The sequence below is a fragment of the Argentina silus genome (genome assembly GCF_951799395.1).
Source record: "Argentina silus genome assembly, chromosome: 1".
NCBI lineage: Eukaryota > Metazoa > Chordata > Actinopteri > Argentiniformes > Argentinidae > Argentina > Argentina silus.
In genome coordinates this window covers 11,935,987-11,948,305 of record NC_139655.1, presented here as the reverse complement: position 1 = coordinate 11,948,305, position 12,319 = coordinate 11,935,987, and the positions used below count along the sequence as shown (strand labels likewise).

Genomic DNA, 12,319 nt, shown 5'->3' with positions numbered 1-12,319 from the left:
CAGGTGTCGAGTGCTCTGTCAGACTCGGCCAGGAAAGACAACATCCTAGAAACCCCAGACTCCATGTTCAACTACCTGATAGAGAGAGTGAGGAACAACCTGCACATAGTGCTGTGTATGAGCCCCGTGGGGGACCCCTTCAGGTACCAAACACCACTCTGTTACCCCCTCCCCTCTAAACCTGCCCCTTCAGGTACCAAACACCACTCTGTTACCCCCTCCCCTCTAAACCTGCCCCTTCAGGTACCAAACACCACTCTGTTACCCCCTCCCCTCTAAACCTGCCCCTTCAGGTACCAAACACCACTCTGTTACCCCCTCCCCTCTAAACCTGCCCCTTCAGGTACACCTGCCCCATGCCCTACGACAACAACACCACAGTTGTCACAAAGCCCTAAACACTTTCAATACTGAGTCCGTGGTTTGAAATACAGTGACTGCTTTTCCTGTAGCATCAAGCTGAGGCAATGGCGACAGTATCGTAGAGGCTTCTAAAGCACTGCTGTGGTTCTCTTCTATCGCCGTCGCTATAATGAACTGATCCTCTCTCTAATGCACAGCTGAGTGTCAGTGTTATAGCATGGCCCGTTAAATGTGCATGTCATGAGTCAGCTTGTTATTGGCTGATTGGCGTCTCATGTCTTGCAAATGAGCTTTGGTATGTAAGGTGACACAGTGTTGAAGACCTGAGGCACGATGTAATTACAAATGACAGGGTGGATATACCACAGCGGCTGGGTCAGCTGGGCACAGACACACACACCAACACACACACCAACACACACACACACACACACACACACACACACACACACACAATACACACATCAGTCTTCCTCTAATTACTGGCACGGGGCAGTGGTCACACATAATGTTCCTAATTGGCCTGGCAGGCACCATTACCCAGAGCTAATCAGCATGCTCTGGCTCGGGGGCGTCTAGCCCTCCTGACCAGCACCACTAGCCTACCGTCTACCTTAGCTGTACTGTGGCCGTCTGGGTGCTTATCTGGGCACCCAGGGCAGTGAGCTACAACATGACTGCAATTACCCAGCTACACCTTATGGCCCAGACAATGGAGCATAGGTCTTGGTCCCTCCTATGTAATGTAATCTAGATGGGTATAATGTAATGGATTTGTATAGTACTTTTCCAAGCGCTCAACATTTGTTTTGCAGTGTAAGGGGGTGAGCGTGTAGTGTATGTGATTCATTACTGATGTATTCATTTGTATTCACCTCGGTGATGCATGACGGTCATATCGAACAATAACATTCACGTCACTCATTAGATGAATAGATTGGTTTTATTGACATTTGTTTTATTTATTGTTGACTGACTGGTGTGTGTCTGTGATGGTGGGCCATAGGAACCGTATCCGGCAGTACCCAGCGATGGTGAACTGCACCACCATCGACTGGTTCTCAGAGTGGCCCAGAGACGCCCTGCTGGAGGTGGCAGAGAGATATCTGGATGGACTGGCACTGGGGGCCGTGGAGGGGGTGAGACACGTGCACACACACACACGCACACGCACACACACACACACACACACACACACACACACAATGCTTCGTGAGTGACATTGAAATGCTCAGAGGGTTTTATCAGTGTGATTCATACAAATCATGACACACACACACGCACACACACACACACACACACACATACACTCTCTTAGCCTTGCTCAGACATTTCAGTGGCTGGCGGTTAGGCTTCTGTTTGATTGAGTGAGCCCACCCTCTGACGCAGTCAGGCTTTTGAACATGACTCATGTACAGCAGCTGGGTAGTGAACACCCAAGGCTACCTGCTGGTTCCTGGTCACTAGGCATGACACATTTTGAAACAAGGGAGGCACTAACCTGCACTCGTCCAATTTAAACGCTCATGTTCGTTTTCCGTTTCAGAAGCTTTTCATTTTCGAGCCTACTGAACACAATCCTGCCTTTGTAACATTCACCCACTACCCACCTTCTATCTATAGAACACTGTCCTCACTGCTATTATCGCTTGTGATAATGTTCCGTAGTCACTATGATAGTGTTATTATTGTTTTGATAATGTGATATAACATTCTTATTCTAATAATGTAATGTAGTGTCATATGAATGTTGTCTAGGTGTAATGAAATGTCTCTGGGGGATGTTAATGTGGTAGGTCCAGTTCAAGGTAACCAGTACAGGGTCTTTGTGCCCATGCACCATAGTGTTGTTTTTTACGTAGTGATAATGGTATGTCTAATGGTATGGTATGGTATGATGAAATGCTCTCCCAGATCCAGACCAAGGTGGCCAGTATCTTTGTGACCATGCACCAGTCGGTGGCCACGTTCTCCCAGAGGATGAAGGTGGAGCTGAAGAGACACAACTACGTCACCCCCACCAACTACCTGGAGCTGGTGTCTGGATACAAGAAGTAACTGGCACCTCGCCAATACCGGCCACCACACTTTACCCTCTATCAGTGTTAGACACACCAAACTATCAGAAAACTGATTTAAAAAGTTTTATACTATACAATTAAACCATGCAACCTAGCAACTAAATGTGAAACTGTGTTTCTAATTGGCAGACGAACAGACTGTGGAAAGTTCAACTCCTTTGAACTTTTTTTGTCCGTGAAAAACTGCCAAAACGCATAGACCAGACACAGACAGACCCTTGACATCTCCATTGTCCGTCAACAGATGACTCCCATAGAGAAACCATTGGATCAATTTGTAATTAAGGATACCATAGTTTGGTGTGGCCAGGGCCTAACACTGATCTACTTTCGACCAAGCTTCTGTCTGCATGTCTGAAAGTTCATCCATCCTTCATGCTGTTCCCCTCTCTCTCTCTCTCTCTCTCTCTCTCGCTCTCTCATGCTTGTCCAGGCTGCTGGATGAGAAGCGCAGTGAGCTGGGGGAGCAGGTGTCTAAGCTGAGGAATGGTCTGTTTAAGATAGACGACACGCGCAGCAAGGTAGAGGCCATGTCTGTGGAGCTGGAGGAGGCCAAGAAGAAGGTGGCTGAGTTCCAGAAACAGTGTGAGGAGTACCTGGTCATCATCGTCCAGCAGAAGAGAGAGGCTGATGAGCAACAGAAGGTGTGTGTGTGTGTGTGTGTGTGTGCATGTGTGTGTGAGAGAGTATGTTTGTATCTGAGATAAGATAGGATGTGTGTGTGTGTGTGTGTGTGTTTTATTTGCATGCATCTCTGTGTGTGCATTATCATCGTTCCTGTGTGTAGATGTGGTGTCTAGTGTGTGTGTGTGTGTGTGTGTGTGTGTGTGTGTGTGTGTGTGTGTGTGTGTGTGTGTGTGTGTGTGTGTGTGTGTGTGTGTGTGTGTGTGTGTGTGTGTTCAGGCTGTGAGTGCCCACAGTGAGAAGATTGGAGCAGAGGAGATCAAGTGTAAGACCATGGCAGAGAATGCCCAGAGGGACCTGGATGAGGCGCTGCCTGCGCTGGAGGAGGCCATGAAGGTGAGGCCACACAGTGTGGAGTGGTGTGGACCTATATGTGCCACTTTAGCCTGTCTGTTTGTTTCATGTCTGAATACACTCACTGAGCACTTTATTAGGAACATCTCCTGGTAGAGGTGGTGTTATGGTGTGGGGAATGTTTTCTTGGCACACTTTGGGCCTGTTAATACCAATCAATCATCGCTTGAATCCCACAGCCTATTTGGGTATTGTTGCTGACCATGTGCATCCCTTCATGGCCACAATTTACCCATCTTCTAATGGCTACTTCCAGCATGATAATGCACCAAGTCACAAAACAAAAGTCGTCTGAAACTGGTTTCATGAACATGACAATGAGTTCAGTGTTCTTCAGTGGCCTTCCCAGTCACCGGATCTGAATCCAATAGAACACCTTTGGGATGTGGTACAACGGGAGGTTCACAGCTTAAAAGTGCACCTGAAAAATCTGTAGGAATTGTGTGATGCAATCATGTCATCATGGACCACAATCTCAAAGGAATGTTTCCAACATTTTGTGGAATCAATGCCACGAAGAACTGAGGCTGTTTTGAGAGCAAAGGGAGACCCTACCAGTATTAGTATAGTGTTCCTAATAAAGTGTTCTGTGAGTGTAAGGCATGTATGCTGTATGCATGGGACTGTATTTTCCCACCTTGTATGGAGTGTGCCAACTCTGTGAGTTGTGAGTCTTGTCAGTGAGTTTCTGCTGAAATATGTTTAGTGCTGGCTGAGTCAGTAATGTGACTGTCGCCTCTCCTCCCCCTCTATCCTCCCCTCTCTCCCCCCTCCTCCCCAGGCGTTGGAGTCCCTGAATAAGAAGGACATGACAGAGATCAAGTCTTACGGACGGCCCCCAGCGCTGGTGGAGACTGTGATGCAGGCTGTCATGATCCTCAGGGGCAACGAGCCCACCTGGGCAGAGGCCAAGAGACAGCTGGGTGAGATGGAGGGAAGACAGGAGAGGGAGAGAAAGGAAGAAAGAGACGGAGGAATCAAGCTGGGGGATAAATGGAGAGAGAGATGGAGGAAGGAGGAGGGCAGAAAGGGAGGGGGGAGACAGGGAGGGATGGGACGGCGGAGGATGAAATACAAGGAATGAAAGAGAGGTAGGGAAGGAAGGAGGAAGAAAAGTTGAGAGAGGTATAGGCAGCGGACACATAGAGAGGGAGAAATAAAGTTGAAATTAATAGAAATAAACAAGAGAAACTTCTGAGACCTGGCGATGAGAGAGGGAGGGATACGGAGAATGTTTCTTCATTAAAAGTGCCCTTCTTGTTTGGCAGGCGACTCCAACTTCATTAATCAGCTGGTCCACTTCGACAAGGACAACATCTCGGACCGCGTGCTGAAGAAGATCGGCCAGTACTGTACCCAGCCAGACTTCCAGGCAGAGATCATCGGCAGGGTCTCACTGGCAGCCAAGTCCCTCTGCATGTGGGTGCGCGCCATGGAGGTTAGTACCGCAACACACTCACTCACACACACAAAACACATAAACAAAGATCCCTATACACAATTACAGTGTGTGTGTGTGTGTGTGTGTGTGTGTGTGTGTGTGTGTGTGTGTCAGATGTATGGCCGTATTTTCAGGGTGGTGGAGCCTAAGAGAGCCAGGCTGAACGGGGCAATGTCTCAGCTGGCTGAGAAACAAGCATCTCTGGCAGAGGCCCAGGCCAAACTTAGAGAGGTACGTGGGTGTAGGACGGGGAAACACTCATGAAAGAGTATGTATAGTATGACTGGATATGTAGAGTTTGTGTGTGTGTGTGTGTGTGTGTGTTTGTGTGTGTGTGTGTGTGTGTGTGTGTGTGTGTGTGTGTGTGTGTGTGTGTGTGTGTGTGTGTGTGGCCGCGCTACTCGGTCACAGCTTTTCACTGTCCTGGCGCCTCGCTGGTGGAATGAGCTTCCCACTACTGTCAGGACTGCAGAGTCACTTCCGATCTTCCGCTAGATTGAAAACCCATCTCTTCAGCCCCGCTACCCCCCCTGTACAAATTCTCTCCTGCTAATAAAAATAAATATATATATATATAGCCTACTGGCATTACGACTGCCTATGGCCCTTGGTGTGAGCATTGATTACTTTGTCTTATGATGATAGATGATTCACTTACTTAAACAAAGGTATTGTTGTAAGTCGCTTTGGATAAAGGCGTCTGCTAAATGCCATAAATGTGTGTGTGTGTGTGTGTGTGTGTGTGTGTGTGTGTGTGTGTGTGTGTGTGTGTGTGTGTGTGTGTGTGTGTGTGTGTGTGTGTGTGTGTGTGTGTGTGTGTGTGTGTACTGTAGGTAGGAGAAAAGCTGGACCTTCTGAAGAGGCAGTATGATGAGAAACTGGCCCAGAAAGAGGAACTAAGGAGGAAGTCTGAGGACATGGAGATGAAACTGGACCGGGCTGGCAAGCTGGTGTCAGGACTAGCTGGGGAGAGGGTCCGCTGGGAGGAGACTGTGGTGGTACGATACACACACACACACACTCACAACTTATGCACACAAACAATCATCACACTCCGATCCCACAGCTAGTGTAGTATGTGATGTCTGAACTGTATTAGGTCTGTTACACACCTGTCTGACGTGTGTGTGTGTGTGTGTGTGTGTGTGTGTGTGTGTGTGTCAGGGTCTGGAGAAGAACATGGGTTACCTGGTTGGAGACTGTCTGCTGGCTGCAGCCTTCCTGTCCTACATGGGTCCCTTCCTCTCCAACTACAGAGATGAGCTGGTGTCCAGTATCTGGATGAAGCAGGTGAAACACTATTGTCCTCTCCTCTTCCACTGCACATTATGTTTCTGTATGAATTATCCACTTGTTACCATTCTCTCATTCTCTCTCTCTCTCTCTCTCTCTCTCTCTCTCTCTCTCTCATTCTCTCTCTCTCTCTCTCTCTCTCTCTCTCTCTCTCTCTCTCTCTCTCTCTCTCTCTGAGGAGGTAAGGTGTGCATGTATGTATGTAACCATGTATGTATGTAGCATTCCCTATGTACAATAAAGGTGTGTTAAAACTCAAACTCTCTCTCTCTGTCAGGTGCGTGAGTTGGAGGTGCCTTGCTCTCCAGGGTTCAGTTTTGCTGTGTTCCTCTCCAAACCCACAGCTGTGAGAGACTGGAACATCCAGGGCCTCCCCTCCGACGCCTTCTCCACGGAGAATGGAGTCATTGTCACACGCGGCAACCGGTCAGACTCTCTCTCTCTCTCTCTCTCTCTCTCTCTCTCTCTCTCTCTCTCTCTCTCTCTATCTGCCTCTGTCTATATGCAGCATTTCTATCTGCAAAATGACCTCAGTAGAAAAGAACAGACTCACAACCTCTAAATCAAAGCAGACAGATCTTCACATTTCTCATACTCATTAGCCAGTACCCAGTGCGTGCCAAGGCTTATTAAACACCAGCTAGTGCTCAAAGCCTGGTGCTTCAAGCCTCGTGAACGAGAACCATTTGAATTTCCACAGCAGGGCTTTCTAGTCCCACCCCGTAGTACAGTGTGTACAGGTCGTAAGGTGGTAAACTCAGACACCACTAGCAAGCATTTCAAATGCTTCGGTTTCCCAACAGGTTGTTGTAACTTAAGCAGTTTATCGCAGTTTATTTGTAAACAGCGCGATTCCAAAAATGTGATTGTGTAGTTACAGCGAGCTAACTTGGATTATGCCTGCCACCCACCAAGTTCACTAGCCAACTAAAGCACTTGGATGATAAGAACATCCCGCCCTCACTTTAAACCGCGTCCCTACCCCCGTTTGGCCTCATAAGTACCGGGGGGTAGAGCGCTGCTGGAGTTTTAAGTACTGAATAGGCCTGGAGTACTGTTGAAGCCCGGGAGTGACTATGGAATAGCAATTGGCCTTGGCAGGCACAGCATAAGCCCCGCTGTGGAAAGCCGGCTATTGGAAATATGCATAATTGAGCTTTGATATAAGATACTTCTGTAATGGAATTTATAATTCTGTGTTATTGTCCCAGTGACTCATGTGCTCAATAAAAAATTAAAAAATCACAAAGAAAAAGATTTATACTCTAACTGATGTTATCTCTCATTTCTGTTTTTCCCTTTCCTTTCAAGATGGCCTCTGATGGTGGATCCTCAAGGTCAGGCCTTAAAGTGGATCAAGAACATGGAGATGAAGAGAGTGAGGATTCATATGTACACACTCCTCTAACCCAAAATTTCTATCCTTTCAACATCTCACTCTCTCACTGTCCACTCACTGTCCTACTCTCAGAGTGTGTCCACTGCCTGCACTCTATACAACATGAATAGATGTTCCATCTCTCTCAACCCACTCCATCTCAACCTTTACCATGCTTAAAGGTCACACACGTTCCCTAAAGACATGTAGCGTAACATCTACAATAACAACTAACAACATTGTACTGTATCCCCCCTCAAGGAGGAAAATGGAAGCCAGATTTCCCCACATTCGTATCAATAAAGCATTTGTGTAAAGTGCTTTTGCCGCACATTTGAGGAAGGTCTTGACATTTGAGGGCTTTTAGTCAGACCTTTTATCAGATAAGACTATCCTCCCTGCACAGGAGAGCCAGGTGAAACGCAGAGGAAGTTTACGAGACTTAATCTCCCCCACCAGTCCTTCAGACCAGACTCTTTCATGTCTTCAATGATTCTGTGTGGCATTTCAGGAACTGTTCTGGCCCTCTCTCTCTCTCAAAAGAAAAGCTGCCATTTCTTCCAAAAGGCTCCAATTTTCCTGTCTGTGTGAACTGTGAGGAACAGAAAAAAAGGCAGGTTGGTGTGTATTTAACTTGAGAGAGACAGGGGGGAGAGAGAGAGGGAGGGAGAGAGGGAGAGTGAGTCAGGGACCCTGCTGTTTTCTCCAGACCACTCTTGGGTCACAGTGCTTTTCTCTCCCTCTCTCAGACTTAGCCAATTTTCACCTGCGTCTCCCCAGTCCCTCTCTTCTCTGGCCAATTTTCCCTGCGTCTGTCCACCCGCCCTGCCTCCCTGCTCTTTCTCTCAGAGCTTTGACCTTTACCCCGCCTCTCTGGCTCCATTCAGCTCTGCCTCGTTGGCCCCACTCCACTCCACTGCTCTCCCACAATACCAGCCAAACCATGACATTTAGGGACAATTGGGCAATGGCAGTAACAGCTCTACAGCCCTGTCTCTCTACTCCTCTCTGTCTAGTGACAATCCTTACGCTCACTTTCATCTCTCTCTTTATCCGTTGTTTATTACAGTATTTTCCTTCTCTTCTCTTCTCTCAATTTGTCTTCCTCATCTGTTATAGTCTCTACAGTGTTTGTATTTATTTATCATATATCCCACCCTTATATCTGACATTACGTCTCTTCTCTCTGGACTCTCCTACCTTCCTCTGACTGTGACTGTGACTGTGTGTGTGTGTGTGTGTGTGTGTGTGTGTGTGTGTGTGTGTGTGTGTGTGTGTGTGTGTGTGTGTGTGTGTGTGTGTGTGTGTGTGTGTGTGTGTGTGTGTCTGTGTTCGTGTCCGTGTCCGTGTGTCTCAGGGTCTGAAGATAATTGACCTGCAGATGCCAGACTTCCTGCGGATCCTGGAGAACGCGGTTCAGTTTGGCTCCCCAGTGCTGCTGCAGAACGTCCAGGAGGAGCTGGACCCCTCACTGGCCCCCATCCTTAACAAGTCCCTCACACACGTCGGTCAGTCATTACACCAACTTAGTATTGAACGGAATATGTTCTGGGGGATCGTATTATCTGACAATACCAGTGTTGCCAACCTGTGGGGCTGTAAGATACGTCAAAAACTCCTGTAAGATACGTCAAAAACTCCTGTAAGATACATCAAAAACTCCTGTAAGATACATCAAAAACTCCTGTAAGATACGTCAAAAATCTCAAGGCACGTTGCCTGTTACGTAAATTGCAAGTTACAGGTAGTTAGAGTTCAGGTAGTTAGAGTTACCTGAAATACGACTTGCGTGGCAGTTAGGCAGTATTAGGCATTAACTTTGAGTGGTTAAGGTTAGAGTAACTTGTCAGGGGAAAGCATTAGCAAATATTAGCATAAGCAACAACAATTAGCAATAATTACCACCAAAAAAAAGAAGTGTGATTTGACGTTCGGGTTGTAAGTCGTGGCGGTTCGTGTGTGTGTGTGTGTGTGTGTGTGTGTGTGTGTGTGTGTGTGTGTGTGTGTGTGTGTGTGTGTGTGCATGCTACAGGGGGGAGGCTCCTGCTGAAGCTGGGTGATAAGGAGGTGGAGTACAGTCCAGAGTTCCGCTTCTACATCACCACCAAGTTGTCCAACCCACACTACACTCCTGAGATATCCACCAAGACCACCATCGTCAACTTTGCTGTCAAGGAGCAGGTCAGTTTGTGTGTGTGTGTGTGTGTGTGTGTGTGTGTGTGTGTGTGTGTGTGTGTGTGTGTGTGTGTGTGTGTGTGTGTGTTTGCGTGGGCGAGGGTGGGTGGGCAGGCGGATATGTCCATCTTTCTGGTCATGTGTGAAAGTGTATCTAACCTGTGTATGATTCTGTATACCAATCTAACTCTAACTGCATGTTTCCTGTATGTGTGTGTCAGGGCCTGGAGGCCCAGCTGCTGGGCATCGTGGTAAGGAAGGAGCGTCCTGATTTGGAGGAGCAGAAGGACTCACTGGTGATTAACATCGCCTCTGGAAAGAGGAAACTACAGGAGCTAGAGGATGAGATTCTCAGGTAATAATCGCCATGGCAATAATCACCATGGCTTTTTCTCTAGTTAGACCCTATTCCCCATGTGTGGTAATGTTTTGATGAGACTGTTAAGAGACAAACTACTGTACACAGTGTGTGTGTGTGTGTGTGTCTGTGTGTGTGGTGTCTAGACTGCTGAACGAGGCGACTGGTTCTCTCCTGGATGATGTGCAGCTGGTCAACACACTGCAGTCATCCAAAGTCACGGCCACTGAGGTGTCAGAGCAGCTGGAGACCAGTGAGCTGACTGAGATAAAGATTGACACAGCCAGAGAGGTGAGGAAAGAGGCAGAGGAAGTAGGGGAGAGGACAGGGAGAGACTAGGGAGAGTGGTGTTAACAGGGAGGAAGGAGCTAACAGAAATGAAGAATTCAGATGAATATTGTATACAAGTACCTGCCTTATTAAAACACAGTATAGTATACCTGAAGATGTGTTTCTGTGTGTGTGTGTGTGTGTGTGTGTGTGTGTGTGTGTGTGTGTGTGTGTGTGTGTGTGTGTACCGTACTGCAGGCCTACCGCGCCTGTGCCCAGCGAGCATCCATCCTGTTCTTTGTCCTGAACGACATGGGCCGTATTGACCCCATGTACCAGTTCTCCCTGGACGCCTACATCGACCTGTTCAACCTGAGCATAGAGAAGAGCCAGCGCAGCCCCAAGCTGGACGAGAGGATCGCCAACCTCAACGACTACCACACATACGCTGTGTACAGGTAGCCTTTCACTCACTCTAAATCTCTTAACGATGATCAGACTCATACAGCTCAGTAATAAGGCACTTTCCTCAAACAGCTGTGTGTGTGTGTGTATGCGCGATTGTGTGCAGGTGTGTTATGTACTGTAGGTCATGCTGCTGTGTGACTGTCATTGTCCTCTCCCAGGTTCACCTGCCGTGGGCTGTTTGAGCTCCACAAACTGCTTTTCAGCTTCCAGATGTGTGCCAAAATCCTGGAGGTGGCCGGGAAACTCAACATGGACGAATACAGCTTCTTCCTCAGAGGAGGCCTGGTGAGAAATACATACACAATGTCTAGATTATGTCCAGCTTTTCCTCCAAGGTAGGCTGAATACTGTACCCTATCCACCTTCCATTTGGTCCCTAGTCTCTACAGTTTGGTTGGCAGAGAGCGAGTGGCAGTATACTTTGTCTTTAGCTGATGGAAGTAAGCCACAGTCTATGTTGAGCTACATCTTAGGTATCTCTCCTTGCCTGTCTGGTCTGTCTCCCAGGTGCTGGATAAGGAGGGTCAAATGGACAACCCCTGCTCTAGCTGGCTGACTGACTCTAACTGGGACAATGTGACAGAGCTGGACAAGCTGGCCAACTTCCACGGCCTCATGGCCTCCTTCGAACAGTACTCCCGTGACTGGAACCTCTGGTACACCAGCGCAGAGCCAGAGACCTCCCAGCTACCTGGTGTGTGTGTGTGTGTGTGTGTGCCCGTGCGTGTGTAGCTTCAATTTTGCTTGTTGTTTATGACTTGTTTGTTGTTTATGACTTGATTTATCGTTCTATTTATGATGAATATGTACAGTGGCTTCGGAAAGTAGTAGTTTTTAGAAATGTCTGCAAATGTATTAAAATTGAAATACATAAATACCTCATTCAAGTGATACAGCAAAGAAAGTGGCTGGAAATGTGCTTATTTGGTTTTACTACAAAGCATTAAGTTTGGTGCAAATCAAGCACATGCAATGCAGTTTCTGCACCATCCCTAGTGTGAAGAATAGTGGTAGCTGCATCATGTTATGGGTATGTTTGTCACCGGCAGGGACTGGGGAGTTTGTCAGGATCAAGAGACATTTGACATTTGCTGAGTTGTTAGTGACAGCCTAATCCACAGAGTGTAATTCATTCCTATGCAAACCAGAGAATATAAAAGCAAAAGATATTCATTCCAGAATCACATGAACTATTATCCTTCCACTCAGATGGACTCAATTCAACTTGTTGAAGACATTTTTGCATTTGAGCAAATGTTAAGAGTGTCATAACAAAGGTCTGAATACTTATGTACATGAGGTATTTCTGTATTTCAATTGTAATACATTTGCAGACATTTCTAAAAACGTGTTTTCGCTTTGTCATTCTGGGGTATTGTGTGTGGATTGATGGCCACATATTTTAATTTAATCTATTTTAATCTATTAAGTCTAGTAAGTCTATAACACAACAA

General features: G+C 47.1%; 1 protein-coding gene across 1 annotated transcript in view; it reads left to right on the top strand.

Annotated features, from left to right (window-relative positions):
- The window catches only part of dnah2 (dynein, axonemal, heavy chain 2), a gene marked incomplete at its 3' end in the record, with an annotated part of 92,351 nt that overhangs the window by 72,345 nt on the left and 7,687 nt on the right, over positions 1 to 12,319 (top strand). Inside the window, exons 58-76 of the mRNA XM_083684129.1 lie at positions 4 to 143; positions 1,370 to 1,502; positions 2,278 to 2,417; positions 2,878 to 3,088; positions 3,348 to 3,464; positions 4,264 to 4,405; positions 4,751 to 4,920; positions 5,038 to 5,154; positions 5,757 to 5,921; positions 6,088 to 6,213; positions 6,494 to 6,642; positions 7,528 to 7,594; positions 8,952 to 9,102; positions 9,627 to 9,775; positions 9,991 to 10,124; positions 10,274 to 10,418; positions 10,656 to 10,855; positions 11,024 to 11,150; positions 11,373 to 11,559. Of these exons, the coding sequence (XP_083540255.1) occupies positions 4 to 143; positions 1,370 to 1,502; positions 2,278 to 2,417; positions 2,878 to 3,088; positions 3,348 to 3,464; positions 4,264 to 4,405; positions 4,751 to 4,920; positions 5,038 to 5,154; positions 5,757 to 5,921; positions 6,088 to 6,213; positions 6,494 to 6,642; positions 7,528 to 7,594; positions 8,952 to 9,102; positions 9,627 to 9,775; positions 9,991 to 10,124; positions 10,274 to 10,418; positions 10,656 to 10,855; positions 11,024 to 11,150; positions 11,373 to 11,559 (2,770 nt within the window). The remainder of the gene's footprint in view (positions 1 to 3; positions 144 to 1,369; positions 1,503 to 2,277; positions 2,418 to 2,877; positions 3,089 to 3,347; positions 3,465 to 4,263; positions 4,406 to 4,750; positions 4,921 to 5,037; positions 5,155 to 5,756; positions 5,922 to 6,087; positions 6,214 to 6,493; positions 6,643 to 7,527; positions 7,595 to 8,951; positions 9,103 to 9,626; positions 9,776 to 9,990; positions 10,125 to 10,273; positions 10,419 to 10,655; positions 10,856 to 11,023; positions 11,151 to 11,372; positions 11,560 to 12,319) is intronic.